At 39.3% G+C, this 18,757-nt stretch overlaps 2 protein-coding genes across 4 annotated transcripts in view; one reads left to right on the forward strand and one right to left on the reverse strand.

Annotated features, from left to right (window-relative positions):
- Positions 1–3,223, forward strand: part of MOB4 (MOB family member 4, phocein) — a 41,951-nt gene extending 38,728 nt beyond the window's left edge. For all 3 annotated transcript variants that reach the window (XM_055345054.1, XM_055345051.1, XM_055345052.1), the window contains 2 exons: positions 954–1,065; positions 1,194–3,223. In XM_055345054.1, coding sequence (XP_055201029.1) covers positions 954–1,065; positions 1,194–1,325 — 244 coding nt within the window. In that variant the 3' untranslated portion in view covers positions 1,326–3,223. The remainder of the gene's footprint in view (positions 1–953; positions 1,066–1,193) is intronic.
- A 10,712-nt stretch (positions 3,224–13,935) lies between these two features.
- The window catches only part of RFTN2 (raftlin family member 2), a 65,405-nt gene continuing 60,583 nt past the window's right edge, over positions 13,936–18,757 (reverse strand). Inside the window, exon 9 of the mRNA XM_055345698.1 lies at positions 13,936–15,259. Coding sequence (XP_055201673.1) covers positions 14,987–15,259 — 273 coding nt within the window. The 3' untranslated portion in view covers positions 13,936–14,986. The remainder of the gene's footprint in view (positions 15,260–18,757) is intronic.

The raw sequence follows: 18,757 nt of genomic DNA on the forward strand, positions 1-18,757 counted from the left end.
ATTAGGGTTTGTAGTTAAACTAAAAGCAGCAGGACTTGGCTCCCAAAGCTCACAAGCCAGTTTAGTGAAAGGTAGGCCCTGCTGCTATGTGTCATTCTCCAGGGCTCTCATGCGTAGGAGTTGGGATATTTACACACTTACTTGGATCTCTGTGATAAAGCTAATCTCCTTTTACACAGCATGGCTAAAGAGCAGAAATTCCTAAGTTGGACTGCTTATTTTTGGAGGATTCTTTATCTTTGCCTACAGGTTTTTAAGATTTGGGAAGAAGCTTCTATATATAATTGGCAAGATTTGTTGACTGGCCTTTTATCCTATTATCTGTTATCAGGTGGATAGATTTGGAGATTTCCCCCCTCACATTAGCTCCAAAGAGAGATAAAATATGTTTAAAAATATTATTATTTTTTTGCTTCAGTGTCCTCTATACCTTTTAAAAATATATTATTTTTTTAGTGATCTCTACATCTCACACGGGCTTGAACTCACAAACCCGAGATCCAGAGTTGTATGCTCCACCAACTGAGCCAGTCACCCCCATTTTTTTTTAATGTTGAAAATATTTAGGCATTTCTTATTTTTAAAAAATCAAGTTGTATAGGATAAAACAGTAAATTCCCTTTAGTAGTTTTAATCATCTGTAGTGGACATAGTGTTGTCAATATTAGTTTTAGTAAATTTTGATTTTTTAATTGCATTGAACTTTAACAAAGTTTCAAAACTTGTAATGCTGAATTTCTTAGGCACTGTGATTAGATAGAAAGAGCGCTGGCCCAAGAGTAAAGAACAGGGGTCCTAGCCCGGTTCTTGCCACCTGCTAGCACTGTGACCTTGCAGTGGTCACTTTTTTTTCCCTAGCTGTAAGTTTCTATCTTTGTGAATTGAGAAGATTAGACTATATTGTTCCTAAGATCTGTCCAGCTCTATGAATCTGATTTCTTTCCTATTTCTAGGGTTAGCATAAAGGAATCATCTGTAGCAAAACTAGGCTCAGTATGCCGTAGGATTTACAGAATATTTTCACATGCTTATTTTCATCATCGGCAGATATTTGATGAATATGAAGTAAGTATATTTCACTAATTATCCGATGCATTCTTATCAGAATGACAATAATGTATGTTGATGTTATGTCTAGTTTTTTTGGTTTTGAGTAGTAAATTAAAATAATTTTTTTTTCTTCCTCTCTATAGAATGAAACATTTTTGTGTCACCGGTTTACTAAATTTGTGATGAAATACAATTTGATGTCCAAGGATAACCTGATTGTACCAATTTTAGAAGAGGAAGTTCAGAATTCAGTTTCTGGAGAAAGTGAAGCATGAAGGGAATCATCTAGAAAAAATGTACTGATCACATAATTAACAATGATTATGTACTGTATATATATCATTTTAGACACATCAATCATGTATTCATATTATAGCTTCTTTGTTTAGTATAGGTTTTTGTATGCTGAGTGTTGCCTTTTAAAATGGGAAATACTTTTTAAGTTATTCATGAGCTGTATATTCACCAGTGTGGCACTCATGGTTTTTAAATAAGATTAGTATTATCTGTTTATAATGCCTGTTAATAAAAGAATTTACAGTTTGGTAAAATTGCTGCTAAACAATCATTGGATCACAATCCTCATCAAATAAACCCATCTATAAAAAGATGAGTGAGCTTGAGGTTTCGCACAAGCCATTTACTAAAGAAATAGTAATGTTTTCCTTTGGTTTTACCCCTTGTTTAGATATTCTAGAAAATTCTGTAGTACATAATTCAATCTTACTGTTAACTTTTCAAAAATGAGATGAAAATGTTTTAAAATTCCATTCATAGTTTTTGATACACATGATTATGTGTATAATCCAAATATAAATGCAAATGAGGTATTAGTAAGTACTAAAATAATCGTACTGTGCTCCATAAAGTGTATTCTAGACCAGCATACTTCAAAAGGACTTACCTTTCTGCAACAGTGGACTGTTACATGCAAGATGATAATAAGGCATGTAAATGATGTTCCTACTGGAAACCTGCCCTGTCCTCCTCATTTATCTCCCTACCCAGACTACAGTAGCTGAGAAGCTTTTCACCAGACTGTGATTTAGTGTGGCTTATACCTATTTATATTTGTATTAATTGCTTACAGATTATACCTCATATTAGCAATTACATTACACTACAGGAAATACGTATTGGCATAGGCTCTTGCTTATATCTTTTTTTTTTTGCAAAATTGTTCTAATTACTTGGAAAGCACTCTTTAGTTCGATTCTTCCTGTTGGTAGTAGTAATCTTTTCATCTAAGCATCTGAGCAACATTTAAGTAGAGTTGAAAAATATTGTAGTATTTATTTTACATCCCTTCCCCACAAAGTTTATGTTTGAATTATATGCACAAGTGAGGGTTTTTTTTGCAATAATTCACAGGTTCCAAGAGTGTTGAATGATACATTTTTTTGGACTTTGTTATTATTCAGCATCTTAAAGATTCAACTGCAGATTTTACAACCTTATAATCTACTGAATGCAATTTTCAACAAAGCACTGGAGGTCTTATTGCTAAACTGGTTGTAATGAGGCACTAAGATAGGGTAAAAAGAATTATACATGTAGTGAAGAAAATATTTAAATCCATCTCGAACAGAGTTAACAGTTCTCTTTCATTTAAAACGGTTATTTTGAAATGAAGATGAAAATGTATTCATCTTTTTTTTTTCCACATTTGAAGAAATAGTTTATATCATTTTATACCACAAGGATGTATAGCAGAAATGTGGGATATGGTAGCAGAGTGTGTGTATATATTTTTGCCTTTCCAAGCCTGCCAGTGTATCTGGCCTTGAATAGTGCTATCCCAGCGGTCAGTCATTACTGTAACCCACAACTATCTTTTTAAGTTTTATGTTCATAGTGAAAGGAATGTTGACTTTGAAATTATGCATTTATATTAATGTCACTATAAACCAATGGGAATAGTAATTTTTACACAAACTTGCTAAATATTGAGAGACTAAACTACTAAGTTAATAAATTATATATAGCAATGTAGCTGTTCTCTGTAGATGGTGTCTCACAATGGATTTCTGTTGCTTGATTATTTTCTTAGTGAACATTTGAACTAAGGCAGTGGCTGGGATTGGTGATCTGGCTAAGTATTTTGAAACACATTCTGAATAATATGACTTGGTGTTAACGGGGAAATAAAATATGTTTTTTCTTACTCTTTCCATTTTCCCTGTACTGTGTTTGGAACTGATCATAAAACAAAAAACCAAAAAGAAAAAATCAGTTTGTAGGCTTGCTTTTGTGTTCATACTGACATCTCATTCATAGTCATTATACTATGAAATTGGTTCACTGTCTGAGGAAAGGCCTAAATGAAACAGTTATTCCTTAATACTGTGTACAGAATTTAGAAGATACACATGTATGTACCTAAGTGTTATTTTAAAAAAATTAGCCTAGCAAAGGATTGATTTATATAATCTTCTAAGAGGAGTATAGAAAACTCAGTTTTGTGCAATACGGAAGTTAGGCTGCACTTCTGATTATCTGACAGATCCAAAAGTTAAAACTTTATTTCCATAAATTACTTTGATCCTGTAGTCAACTCACTGTTTGACCTATCATTTCTGGAAAAGTAGCTAACTTTTAATATTTTGTTTTTGTTGATATCTTTGTTCTTTTGTGTATCTACATTTTCTAAAGTTGCATTTCTCAGTTAATGAGTTAACGCTTTTTAATATCAAATTAGAAATCCATGATTACATTGTTAGCAAGGACCATGTTACAGTTTTGTTTTTATTCATTAATTTTTTAAAGATTTTATTCATGAGAGACACAGGCAGAGGGAGAAGCAGGCTCCATGCTGGGAACCCAACGTGGGACTCGATCCCGGGTCTCCAGGATCTCACACCCTGGGCTGAAGGCGCTGCTACACCGCAGAGCCACTGGGGCTGCCTGAAAATGTTTATTTTCTTAAATGCCTTCTACAGGGATCCCTGGGTGGCTCAGTGATTTAGCACCTGTCTTCGGCCCAGGGCGTGATCCCAGAATCCCGGGATTAAGTCCCTCATCGGGCTCCCAGCATGGAGAAAAAAAAAAAAGTAAGAGCTCTTAGCACAACTGAGGGACTCGTTGTGCTGGTATTAGCAAATCCCCAGGAAAAAGATAAAATATATTTAGAGCCAGAAAAGACCCTTAGGAATTAGTGAGTTGAGTCACCCCTGTCCTCTTGTGTCACAGATTTAAAAACAAAAACCCCAACAACACACTAAGGCTGCAATGCCTGAGTGGCCCAGCGGTTTAGTGCCGCCTTTGGCTCAGGGCGTGACCTGGGGTCCCGGGATCGAGTCCTGTGTCGGGTTCCCTGCGTGGACCCTGCTTCTCCATCTGCCTGTGTCTCTGCCTCTGTGTGTCTGTGTGTGTCTCTCATGAATAAAATCTTTTAAAAAACCAAAAACAAAACACCAAGGCCACAGAATGAAAAGCTGGTCCAGGATTTCTACAGATAGAGATGGGACATCCCCCTGCAGATGCGGAGGCCTCCTCACAGCTTCTATTACTGTGCTATCACCTCTAGTTAAAGGGGTGAGGCCTTGGCAACAACCTTGTTTCGATATCCTGTTTGCTCACTCTCATTAATAGGAAGTTTTTTCTAAGCTTTACTTACACTCTGTCCATTTACCAATCCGTTTTCTTTGGTAGTGTGTCTCTGTGTGCTTATTTTGAACATCTGATCATAGTTAAATGTGTTAATACAACAGGATCTAAAACAGTGATGATTTAGGGGAATTAGGAGGAGGGAGTTTTTTGTGTTTTTTAAAGATTTGTATTTCTTCATTCATGAGAGGGGCAGAGATACAGGCAGAGGGAGAAGCAGGCGCCTCAAGGGGACCCCAGGACCACGGCCTGAGCTGAAGGCCGCCCCTCTGAGCCACCCAGGCGTCTGCCCCAAGAAGAGGGAGTGTTCAAGCATTGCTCGGGGCAAGGGAAATAGTTGGGTGTGTGGCAAAATGAGCTCGGTGGTGGTGGTGGTGGTGAGAGCGTTTTGGCTGGAATGAATGAGGTTTGCTATTTTTGAATAAAATGTCAATTTTTAGGGCAGGGGTAGAGATCAAGTTTTTGTTTTTATAATGCAATACCAGTTCCAGATGTAGAGCTGTCGCCATGAGAAGAACCCATCAGGAGAGCGCCTCCGAGGGGTCCTTCTGGCGGTCACGGGCCTCCCCCCGCACCCCCCCAGGGCGCCATGGCCTGGCCCCCCACACTCCTCGCTGGCGCCGGCCAAGGCCTTACCAGTGCCCAGAGCTCATTGTACACTTACTCGGAATAAAAGTCCTCACTTAGCTCGCATGAGAACGGAGTAGGAAAAGTGGCCGCAGACTGGCCTGGGAACGAAGTGGTGATGGCGGTGGGAGGCGGGTGGAGGGTGACAGGTCTAGAGTCCTCTGGACTCCACGTCCTTTCAAACTACGGAGAAGAAGTTCCATCCTGCAAATCCCGAGTGTCTCTTCTCTTCTAGGGCTTGTGACGTCCTGCTTCTATTGCTAAGGACTCAGCCTGGGGCGCCTGGGCGATCAGAAGGTGAAGCATCTCCTTGGCTCAGGTTATGATTTCCCGGTCCTGGGGTCGAGCCCCGTGCCAGGCTCCCTGCTCAGCAGACACCCTGCTACTCCTCCCTCCCATCGCTGCTTTCTCTTGCTCAAATAAATAAATAAATAATTTTTTTTAAAAAGGACCCATCTGTACCCCCTCATCCCAGTCCTGACACAGCCATCTGCTGCTTCGCATGGTCTGAGATCCTGTGCTGCCTAAGACCTTAAAGTCCCACAATTTTAAGAGTTTTGTAAGTAAGACATTTTGCCCTACACGAGACCAAATATATTAAACTTTAACCCCATTTCACATGAAATGTAACTTCTATATTTAAAAATATCAATTTGAGGGATGCCCGGGTGGCTTAGTGGTTGGGCACCTGCCTTTGGCTCAGGGCGTGGCCCCAGGGTCCCGGGATCGAGTCCTGCATGGGGCTCCCCTCGTGGAGCCTGCTTCTCCCCCTGCCTGTGTCTCTGCCTCTCTCTCTCTTTCTCTGCGTCTCTCATGAGTAAATAAATAAAATCTTTAAAAAAAAAAAAGATACTTGGTCATATACTATTTTCGTATTCTTATAGTTGTTTTTTTTTTTAATTTTGTTTTTTTTTTATGTTTAACTTGTTTATAGTTTTGTTTTTTACGTTTTTAACTTGGGTCTGTGGTAGTAGCTCTTTACATAAATATGTGGGAAGAAATGAGACATACATAGACGGCAGTTTTATCATAAAGCTGGACATTTTATTTTTTTATTTTAAAGATTTTATTTATTTATTCATGAGAGACACACAGAGGGAGAGGCAGGCTCCATGCAAGGAGCCCAACATGGGACTCGATCCTGGGACTCCAGAATCACATTCTGGGCCAAAGGCAGGTGCTAAGCCGCTCAGCCACCGAGGGATCCCTAAAGCTGGACATTTTAAAAAACGGACTCAACTAATACTTTTGGAGTGGATTAAAAAATAAAAATTTCGAGAAACACAGTTTCCCAGAAGAACAAATTCAAAAGAATGGTATGTGGTTAAGGAACTAATGTTTTCAGAAAAAACACTGAAACTGAAATGTTAAAACCCATTTTTTTCGAATGTATAGTATAAACATTAAACTATTGCTTCTAGGGATGGCTGGGTGGCTCATGATTGGGCGTCTGCCTTCAGCTCAAGTCGCAATCCTGGGGTCCTGGGATCGAGTCTCCCATCCGGCTCCCTGCATGGAGCCTGCTTCTCCCTCTGTGTCTCTCATGAATAAGTAAATAAAATCTTAAAAAAAAAAAACCCAACTATGCCTCTAGTCTGGGAAAGAAAAAGGAAATGTAAATAAAATACCCAAACGTGTGTTTCAGTTTTATATTAATTACTGAAATTAAAAAACATACTTGAAGACTGTACTAACTACTTGTATTACAGTGATGTGAATTGTTTTCTCTCTTTTAGAAAATTTAACATGTTGAAAACAATTCATCCCTAAAGATTAGCATGCCCGTTACATTACATGTATTTATAGTCTTTTGTGTAACCAACAAAAAAAATTCTTATGTTAGAAAGCCCAGACTTCAGATTTCCACATGTCTATTTGGGTGGTTTCGGCCAGCCCAAGCCAGGCAGCCAAGTCTACTGGCTCCGGGACAGCAATGATTAACTAGAAGGGCACAGTGAACGCTAAATGGAAACTCGTTGATCCGTTCAAAAATTCTTTCCATGGAGGCAAGTCTTCTAAGTTCCCTTGCTGTTTTATTTAGTAATCCCACTTTTGATGAGAAAATAAGAATAACTTGATTTACACTTCTTATTGGTTTGCTTCATTGATCTTTTATGCCTTAGCACATGCCTTGGAATTTTTTCAGCAACTGAGATACTGTTTTGCAGGGAAAGGACTCAGTAGGTGATGGAAGTGAAAAAAAAAAAAAATAAACCACCCAGACTTGTTCTCTGTAATACTAGAGCTGATTTTCTTTTGAAGCTGCTTTCTGGTATATAACAAGGAAGTGCGGCAGCTGCTGTGTTTGGCTATCCTCAGTATTGCCCAATGAAATCAATACTATTACCATCCTCGTTTTATAGATAAAATCTTAGAGACATTAAACAACTTGTCCAAATAACAGTTGGCAGATAAATAGTATCTTGTCTACATCACTTCTCAACTATGTTCCTGGGTGGCGACCTCCTTTTTAATTTGTTCCTATGTTTTCCCCCCTTTCATAAATAGTAGGTTTCTTTTCATTCCTTTCTTTTTCTTTTACTGCTAGGGAATGACCAATCACCAACGAACGTTCTTCTTGAGTTTCCTCCTAATCAGTCAAAAGTATTGAGTGAGTTCTCCACTAAGTGTCTTGCCATCCTGGCCAACTCACCATGGTTTGTGAGGGCACTGGAAGGGTTAGACATGAAGGGAACTTTCTGAGTTTGGGTCTCTGTTAACACTGATTTGTAGACAGTTTAGTAGTGGCGAGGAAAGCTGTCATGGGGTACCTGGCTGGCTCAGTCAGTGGAGCCTGAGACTCTTGATTTTGGGGTTGTGAGTTTGAGCCCAATGAAGAATATAGAATTTACTTAAAAAAAAAAAAAAAAAAAAAAAGAGGGCAGCCCAGGTGGCCCACGATTTAGTGCTGCCTTTGGCCCAGGGCCTGATCCTGGAGACCTGGGATCAATTCCCACATCAGGCTCCCTGCATGGAGCCTGCTTCTCCCTCTGCCTGTGTCTCTGCCTCTCTCTCTCTCTCGTGTGTGTGTCTCTCATGAATAAATAAATCTTAAAAAAAAGAAATTTAACGTTGATACAATATTATAATCTAATAAGCTAAGTTATGTTATATAACTTCCTATTGACACACCAGCCACCACTCCTCTCCATCTAGGATGCAGTCCAGGGTCATATATTGCAATTACTTGTCAACAGTTCCTATTGTCTTTCATGACCTGGACATTTTTAAAACTATGTAGACCAGTTGCTTTTATAGAATGTTTGGGTTCATCTAGCACTTCCTAATGATTTCATGCAGGTTGTGGACTTTTTGCCAAGAGTACCACAGAAATGATATTGTGTCCTCAGCATATATTAGGAATAACAGGATGTTGGTTTGTTCCATTATTGGTGGTGTTAACCTTTGACCATTTGTTTAAGGTCCAATCAAAGTTTGACTTGGCACCACAAATAAACATGTGTGCTGTGTTTGGGGTATCTTGAACCTGATGAGTGCCACCTACAATACTCATGTTCTGAGTCAGGGGAGGAAGAAGGTTGAACAAAGGGCATTTTGCTGAAACATTTGGGTTTGGGGGCAGCAAGAGCCTAAAAAAAAGTTGCAGCTGTGAGCTGGACAGCTGGATTCCTGGCAGTGGCACTTGGTGCAACAGGCTTGTCCTCTTGTGCAGGTTTGCACTTTGTTCTGGAAGTTTAGCATTGAGCTTGGTTCTCTAGTCCTGACTCTGTAAATTCTCTAATCAGCATTTTTTTTTTAAGATTTTATCTTTTTATTTGAGAGACACACAGAGTGAGCAGGGAGGAGGGGCAGAGAGAGAGTGAGAGAGAGAGAACCAGACTGACTACCTGCTGAGCAGGGAAACCAACACAGGGCTTGATCACAGGACCCAGGGATCATGACCTGAGCCGAAGACAGATGTTTAACTGAGCCCCTCAGCATTTCTTCACTAAGACATAATTTACACGTAGTAAATGTATCTATCTTAAGTATATAGTTCAATGAGTTTTGACAATTGTGTACACTGTGTTACTTACAAACAAATATATAGAACATTTCTGTCACCCCAGAAAGTTCCCCTGTGTGCCTTTATAGTTCCTATATACTGAATGTCTTTGTCCCCTCAAAGTTCAAATGTTGAAATCCTTATCACCAGTGTGAGGGTGTTGAGAGGTGGGCCTTTGGTAAGTAATTAAGTTATGAGGGTAGAGTCCTTATGAATGGGCTTTATGCCCATAAAAAAGAGAGCCCTGAGATCTCCCTTGCCTTTCTACCATGTGAAGTTATGGCAAGAAGACGGCCATCTGCTGTTGTTCAATATAGTACTGGAAGTCCAAGCCTCATCAATCAGACAACAAAAAGAAATAAAAGGCATCCAAATCAGCAATGAAGAAGTCAAACTCTCACTCTTCCTAGGTGACATAATACTCTGTGTTGAAAACTGAAAAGACTCTACCCCCAAATTGCTAGAACTCATACAGAATTCAGCAAAGTGGCAGGATATAAAATCAATGCACAGAAGTCAGTTGCATTTTCTACATACTGATAATGAGATAGAAGAAAGAGAAATCAATTACAATTGGTGTAAACTGCACCAAATGGTGTAAATTGCACCAAAAGCCATAAGATACCTATGAGAGGTAAAGAGTCTGTACTCTGAAAACTATAGAACACTCATAAGAAATTGAGGAAGGCACAAAGAAATAGAAAAACATTCCGTGCTCATGGATTGGAAAAATAAATATTGTGAAAATGTCTGTGCTAACTAGAGCAACCTATACATTCAGTGCAATCTCCATAAAAAAATCATCAACATTGTTCACAGAACTAGGACAAACAATCCTAAAATCTGTATGGAACCAGAAAAGACCTTGAATAGCCAAAGAAATGATGAAAAATAAAAACAAAGTTGGAGGCATTACAATTCCAGACTTCATGCTGTATTACAAAGCTGTGATCATCAAGACAGCATGGTACTGGCACAAAAACAGACACATAGATCAATGGAAAGAATAGAGAACCCAGAAATGGACCCTCAACTCTATGGTCAACTAATCTTTGACAGAGTAGGAAAGAATATCCAGTGGAAAAAAGACAGTCTCTAACAAATGGTGCTGGGAAAATTGGACAGCTAGATGCAGAAGGATGAAACTGGACCACTTTCTTACATCATACACAACAATAAATTCAAAATAGATGAAGACTTAAATGTGAGACAGGAATTCATCAAAATCTTACAGGAAAAGACAAGCAACAACCCTCTTTCACCTTGGCTGCAGCAACTTCTTGCTAGACATGTCTCCAAAGGCAAAGGAAACAAAAGGAAAAATGAACTATTGAGACTTCATCAAGATAAAAAACTTTTGCACAGCAAAGGAAACAGTCAAAAAAAACTAAAAGGCAAAACAACAACAACAACAAAAAAAACTAAAAGGCAACCTACGGAAAAGATATTTAGTATAGTATAGTATACAAGATCTATAAAGAAATTATCAAACTCAACACCCAAAATTAAAAAATCCAGTCAAGAAATGGGCAGAAGACATACAAATGGGACATGAACAACAGATACATGAAAAAGTGCTCAACGTCACTCAGTATCAGGAAAATGCAAATCAAAACCACAATGAGATACCACCTCACACCAATCAGGATGACTAAAATTAATACCTGAAGAAACAACAGACGTTGGTGAGGATGTGGAGAAAGGGGAACCCTCTCACACTGTTGGTGGGAATGCAAACCAAACTGGTGTGGCCACTCTGGAAAACAGTATGGAGCTTTCTCAAAAATTTAAAAATACAACTACCAGGTATTTATACGAAGGATACAAACATAGTGATTCGAAGGGGCACATACGCCCTGATGTTTATAGCAGCATTGTCCACAATAACCAAAATATGGAAAAAGCCCAGATGTCCCTCGACACAGGAATGAATAAAAAAGATCCCCCCCCTCTCTCTCACACACACACACTCTGAAATATTATTCAGCCATCAAAAAAGAATGAAATCTTGCAATTTGCAACAACATGGATGGCACTAGAAGGTATTATGCTAAGCAAAATAAGTCTGCCAGAGAAATCAGATGATTTCATTCATGTGGAATTTAAAAATAAAAGATGAACATAGGGGAAGGGAAGGAAAAATAAAATAAGATGAAACCAGAGAGGAGACAAACCATAAGAGAATCTTAACTATGGGAAACAAACTGAGGGTTGCTGGAGGGGAAGAGGGGGAATGAAGTAATTGGGTGACGAGCATAAACGAGAGCACTGTTGTAAGAGCACTTGGTGTTATACATAATCAATGAATCACTACATTCTACCTCTGAAACTAAAAATAAACTATATGTTAATCAAATTGAATTTAAAATTTTTTTTTTTTTTAAAGAAGACAATCTTCCATGAACAAGGGAGCAGGCTCACCAGATGCTGAATCTGCTGGCATCTTGATCTTGGACTTTGAGCCACCAGAACTGTGAAAAGTAAATTTTTTTTAAAGATTTTATTTATTCATGAAAAATACAGAGTGAGAGAGAGAGGCAGAGACACAAGCAGAGGGAGAAGCAGGCTCCATGCAGGGAGCCAGACGTGGGACTTGATCTCGGGTCTCCAGGATAACGCCCTGGGCCAAAGGCAGGCACCAAACCACTGAGCCACCCAGGAATCCCTGAGAAGTAAATTTCTATTGTTTGAACAGAAGTTTTAAATTTTGAAGAAGTCCGATTTTGTGTATCTCTTGAAATAAACTCCTTTAATCCTAAATGTGCCAAGGTTAACTGCTGTTGCTTGCAACCAAGAATGCTGGTTGAAATAAGCCTACAAAGAATCATCTTGATACTTATACATACAATGATATTAATGCTCAAAACATTTTTGGAATAATCTCCACAAAAAGTTTATGACCATAGCAGAAACCAGGCTCATTACTTTAGAGTTTTACCTAATTTTCCACCTCAAACACCATCTTAGAACTAAATCATCTGTCAGAACTGGCTCTATAAACTTTAGGTAATTGCACAAATAAATTTCATTCTCAAGGTATGAGAAATCACAACAAATATTATTTAAATGGATGTGCTCTAAATTCTGATGGTTTGCATTTAGCTAGCTTTCACAAACCCACCAGTAAATTGATTTAACATGTTTAGTGACAGACACTCTCCATTGTTAGCACCTATTCCATTTGGGTTCTTACTTGATTAGTCTCTCCATACAGGGTTGTTTTGGGGCCCTGAGTCATTGCGAGAAGGAAATCTTTTTTAGCCCAGAAAGGAGAGTGGTGAGGAATCAAGGTAGTAAGGAAAGGCTAGAAAATGAGACAGCACCTCAGCTCTTCCAGAATGAAAATGCATCTGGTACAAATATAAAGCAAATATATAAACACTTGCTCCTGATAAATGATTTGGAGATAGTTGTGATTTGGACTGACTATAGCTCTGTCTCCTGCTTTTAGGTGTCTGAAGATTCCTGAAGGCTCATTTATATTTTTCATTTATTTTATATCAAAGGGAATTGTTGTGCCATTGATAGAGCTGCTCATCAGCTCAGAGGTGATTTTTCTGGAGAGTGGGTATTAAATGTTGCCCATGAAAGATAATAGGGTGACATTCAATCCAAATGGGAAGGAACTAATGGGTGATCACTGAGACCTGAGACAGAGTCCTGGAGCTACTGCACCAAGGAAAATGGCAAAGCTCGACACTCATATCTATGATCATAATACTTTTTTATTATAATTTATTGGTATTAGTAATTCATATGCCAGGGCCCCTAGATTATATAGTGGTATGAAAAGAACTAAATATACAGTTGGCAGAAAATGGTTAGTCACATTTAACTCCTTAGGCACATCGACTCCAAGTATTATTACTTTTTTCAAAGAATAGACTCCGAGCTACTTATATACATTTAAAATGCTCTAGAACCACTTGGTTATTATTTATTCATTGTAATACAGATTTGCCACATAACTTAAGGGCAGTTGTTGGAGTAAATGCTTATAAAATAGGTTTTGAGGATATGACTGCTAAGTTTTTATAAGAAGTTTTTTTTCAACAAGAAGAAATAACACTTAAAAGCAAATTGTAAAAGAAGGGATGCTTAGCACAAATATTAAAAATTAGGTGATTGATACATTCCTGAGTTTTCCTTTAAATTAGAAATATGAATTCCTATGTCTGTTTTTAGTACTTCAAATCCCCTCTGTATACTGACAGAATGACACAGGGGTCTCTACCCCTCATAGACCCTGGCATCAGAATAACTGACCTGGGAACATTCCCTGTGTTTCATAACTCGTGGCATTTTGTGGCCTCCAGAAGTAATGCTCGTTTCTACCCAAAATTCACCAACCCTTGAATATGGAAGTCAGGTTCATCTGAAAATCAAAACATAAAAACAATTCTGCAAATATTGTTGATAGCTATTTCCGTGGAATAACACTAAGCAAAATATTCTTCAGTTCCTTTATACTTACAGAGGTGATGCTTCTGCCTTGTAGAAGTGAAGTAATTCCATGTTGCTCTTACCAACAATTCATGGAGATTGTCCTGGTTTAGTTACACTATATATTTGATCACATGTAATACATTATCTATCACGTGTACAAAACATTTTATGATCATTTGTGTCAAAAAAAAAAACGATAGCCCAATAACAAATGACATTTTATTGTTCAAATGATATAATATCAACACCAGTGCTAATAAAAATAGAGGCTGAATTCATCAATGGCAAAGTCAGTTGTATTTCACTTGAAGATACCCACATTTCGAAGTAAGCCTTTTGTAGATAGATGAAAATCCTCTATTAGGTAGAGTTTTAATCTTTACCTATTAAAGGCTGGGCAAGGCAAAGCCATCCCTACTAGCAGAGCAAGAAAAGCAGAGATGGAACCGGTGTGTCTCCATACACTTGGAGCTATGAATACTTTTCTGTCTTGCAGTTTAAGATGAAGAAAATTCTTTTTCTCTACTAAGGTCTTTAAATGTTGAAATTCTGGGTTCTTTTCATATTGAGTTTTACGGGATGCTGCTTTGCTCTATTTCTAGGCTATTAGAAGCAATAACGTTTAAGCTCAAAGAATCAGTATGGGGCTGGTAACATGGTGACCCTTCCCTTAAAAGCAAAGACATACAAAAAGGAAGTTTTTGAAGAATATTTTAACAAATGGGAGCTTGCTTTGTATATACATGTCATCATTAAAGACAAAGTTTGGACTGTTATATTCAGGAAACGGGTATTTCATTAATTAGCCCTTTACATGTATGTGAAAGAGAGAGAGGGATTTAGAGAGAGAGAGAGATTGCTTTTTACCTTCAGTAAGATTCTGACTTCCTGAGGACTTTCTACTTAGGTGAAATACTGGTTGATATATTTAGTCTTCTCACCAGGAACTGAAAGAAAAGTAGATCTTGTATATTCATGAGAAACTGAAGTAGATTATTGGTTAATAACCTAAGAGAACACCTGCTTAAACAGATGTTTAGTTGAGAGAAGCATAAACACGATTCTAAATTTACAGTTCTGTTGGTTATTCTTATTTGGGAGGTTGAGCCAAAGTTTAGGCAGATAAGAGGAAAGCCTGAGTCTGGAAAAATTCAGAGTATTACAGAAATGCAGGGAAAGCAATACAACGAAGTCAGTTGGAGATTATTTTAATAACTATTTACAGGGTCTTGGGTTGTTTTACTTCATTGCTCACATACAAGTGACCTGAGTTACTCCGTCCTCCTGGTCAAACTGTCCGTCGTCGAATTCCCGCAGGACGCTGTCACCGCTGCTGAACCCCGAGAAGCTGCTGTAGGGGCCCGGCCTCGTCTCCTTGGTCCAGCACTCTCTGGAGCGAGACGGGAGGCGCTCCTCGGACAGGCTGCTGCTCTCTGTGGGCTGTGATGTGGCCGTGTCCAATCCAATGCTCCTGCTGGAGACTTTGCTCCTGTCCTCCCCTCTGATGTGCCGGCTGGCTTTCCTCTGAAACACACGAGGTTGGCCTTCGTAACCAGGGCTGACGAAGATGGGCCCTGCCTGTGCCCCCAGGATGAGCTCCCTCTGTTTCACAGCCCGCAGAGCTTCCTGGCACAACCTTATCCTCATTGACAGGTGGTTGTGTACCTCTCTGGGCCCTGGAGGATGTCTCTGGGGAGAGAAACCTGTTGGGATCTTACTTTGGGGAACAAAGGAGGGCAGAAATACATTAGAGGTTCCATTTCCTATCTGGTGTTAGTTGGGACCCAGACAGCAGAAAAAGTGCTTCAGCGGCCACCTTACACCCATTTCACATAGGGGCAGACTATACAGAGGAGTCACAAATAATTCTGACCATATTTATATTGAAAGAATGGGGCTCCCTGGGTGGCACAGAGGTTTGGCGCCTGCCTTTGGCCCAGGCCGTGATCCTGGAGACCCGGGATCGAATCCCACGTCGGGCTCCCGGTGCATGGAGTCTGCTTCTCCCTCTGCCTGTGTCTCTGCCTCTCTCTCTCTCTCTCTCTCTCTCTCTGTGACTATCATAAATAAATAAAAAAATTTATTTTAAAAAAATAAAAATTTAAAAAAAAAAGAAAGAAAGAATGGCTGGAGTGTCCCCCTGGATCAAGCAGGCCACCCTCCTTGTCCTGCCACGAACCGCCTCTGCCTGACGCAGTAGGAATGCTCAGCAACTGGACCAGCTCATTCTGCAGACTGTCTGATAAACGGTGGATGTTTTCACTGTGAAATATTTACGGAGGGCTAAAAATGTCCTTGGTGCAGTTTAGAGTAAAGAGGACATGGTCAAAAAAAAAAAAAAAAAAAAAAAGAGGACATGGTCTTTGCCAAGGTAGCAAGTCAAAATAAGGTCTATAAGTCAATAAAAGGAATCCTCGGGGAGAAAACTGTAGCAACTGAACAGGTGGATGTTTGGACTCCTGAGGAGATTTCCTTACAAGCGTGTTTTTAATACTGGTAACGTGAAATATTAGAATATGATCACATACTTTTAGGTACAAAAATCTGAGCAAGGATAAACAAAAAAAGATAAAGATAGGGGCACCTGGGTGGCTCAGTGGTTGAGTGTCTGCCTTTGGCTCAGGTCGTGATCCCAGCGTCCTGGGATCCAGTCCTATGTCGGGCTCCCTGCAGGGAGCATGCTTCTCCCTCTGCCTGTGTCTCTGCCTCTCTCTCTGTGTCTCTCATGAATAAATAAATAAAATCTTAAAAAAAAAAAGCACAATCATTTCCCAACTCACAGAGCATTTATTTCTTAGAAGTTCATTTATATGTTAGTTAGGAACTAGGATTACATTTTCTTAAATGCAAGAGCTACAATTATAAAAACTTAGGGGAAAAAATGTAGAAGCCAGATGCCCAGGCCAGTCTCATAAAAGCTTGTTAACTCAGGTTTGTTGAACTGTAGTGTATAAAATACAAAAGTATTTTCTACTGGTTCTCATGGCAAATACACAAAGCAAACAAAAGCCTTAATTAAATTAGACTGAGTATGCTACCATGGAACGGAATCACCATTTATGATATTGTTTGTATAGGAAGAGCAGCCCATGGGATCCCTGGGTGGCGCAGTGGTTTGGTGCCTGCCTTTGGCCCAGGGCGCGATCCTGGAGACCCAGGATCGAATCCCACATCGGGCTCCCAGTGCATGGAGCCTGCTTCTCCCTCTGCCTGTGTCTCTGCGCCTCTCTCTCTCTCTCTCTCTGTGACTATCATAAATAAATAAAAATAAAAATAAAAATAAAAATAAAAAAAAAGAAGAGCAGCCCTCAGCATGTTGCTTAGAAAGGCCTGTGTTGGCAGTTCTTTTTCTTGGCTGAGTTACTGGAGTTCTTGGGCAAGTGTAAGGAGACAAGTAGTTCCTGCCTCAACGAGGCTCGGGTGGTGACATTTCCATTGGCCCCTTGGAGTCACCAAATGCAGATGTCAGATCTCAAATCCTTTTCTTTTTTATTCTCATTCGCCAGAAGTATTGAATTTCATACAAGCCGTGGAACCTGACAGGCTTTCTCTTCAGGTACTGGATTTGAGAATGGAACATTCTCTCTGGCACTGGGATTCTGGTCAGTGAGGATATGGCCTTGTGGCTGTAGGAAGGGCTGACAGGTACCATCGGACCGGGCTCCTTTCTCAAGCCTGACTACTGGCTCCCTTTCCCACAGGCATAAAGAGTGCGTTCGCTCTTGAATGACCCTTCAATGTTGACTGAGAGAAAAATAGGAAGGCAGAGATGCCTGGGAGCACTTGACTCCCTGGAACTTTCCTTACTCACCAGCAACAGGGCCAAATGTAAATTTTGCAATAAATTCCTTATTGTAGTAATAAGTGATATTTGTAGTAATTTACTTTTAGATAAATATTGATGAGTGAACAGCCACCAAATGTAAATTTCAAATATTAGAAGGTGACACAATAACTAGTAAAAAAGATTACAGACTGTAATCTGTAAAAAAAGATTTCAGAACAAACACTTTTCTTTTTTACCATAGGATTTATTAAATACATCTTCAGCAACACTACTGCCTCCCTCACTCTGCTCTCCACCTGAACTAATAGCTTTTACAACAGGTCAAACTGCAATGTTCTTATAACTTAGAGTGCCGGAGTCTGAAGCCAAACCTGTCCTGAGAGATCACCTATCACAACCCCTCATTCTACAGAGGTAGGACCCAGGCCCAGAAGGAAGACAGGATTTGTTCAAGGTCAGTGAGCGGCTGGTCTCAAAGTGGATCCCAAGGATCTTGTCTCATTCTTTGCACACTATATTACTCACAGCTGAAAAAATATGAGTAGACTTAAGGTCAAAGATTTGTGTGTTTCCCAAATACAATTTTCCTTCAGTTACAAAAATAATACACGTTTAGTGTAGAAAATCTGGTAAAAACAAAACAGTAAAACCCACCCACAATCCTATCTCGCAGAGATACCATTGTTAAAATTTGGTATATTTTACTGTGTTTCTTTCTTTAAATATGTGTGTATTTGCATATGCACACATAGATGTGTACAACTCACTTTTCTACTTAGCACTTATTTTATTTTTAAAAGATTATTTATTTATTTATTCATAGAGAGACAGAGAGAGAGGCAGAGACAGGCAGAGGGAGAAGCAGACTCCATGCAGGGAGCCCGACGTGGGACTCGATCCCGGGTCTCCAGGATCATGCCCTAGGCTGCAGGCAGCGCTAAACCGCTGTGCCACCGGGGCTGCCCTTAGCACTCTATTTTAAATATTTCTCTATGTCAATAAGAAGAAAATTTCCAGGATATGTGGCCAGGTTTGTTCCTATAACTCCTCAGTTTTTTCTGATATTTTTACTATAAGATTGGAGAAAATTATGCCAAGATTTGGATGCAGATCTAATGCCATTCTTGATAAAATCTATTAATTTTTGAGAATCATTCTCATTTGCTAAAAATGGGTGACCCATTTCAAATCCCTGAGACTCAGTGACAAGTCAGTTGAATTTAAGATATACTACC

Source organism: Nyctereutes procyonoides, unplaced genomic scaffold, assembly GCF_905146905.1.
Source record: "Nyctereutes procyonoides isolate TBG_1078 unplaced genomic scaffold, NYPRO_anot_genome, whole genome shotgun sequence".
NCBI lineage: Eukaryota > Metazoa > Chordata > Mammalia > Carnivora > Canidae > Nyctereutes > Nyctereutes procyonoides.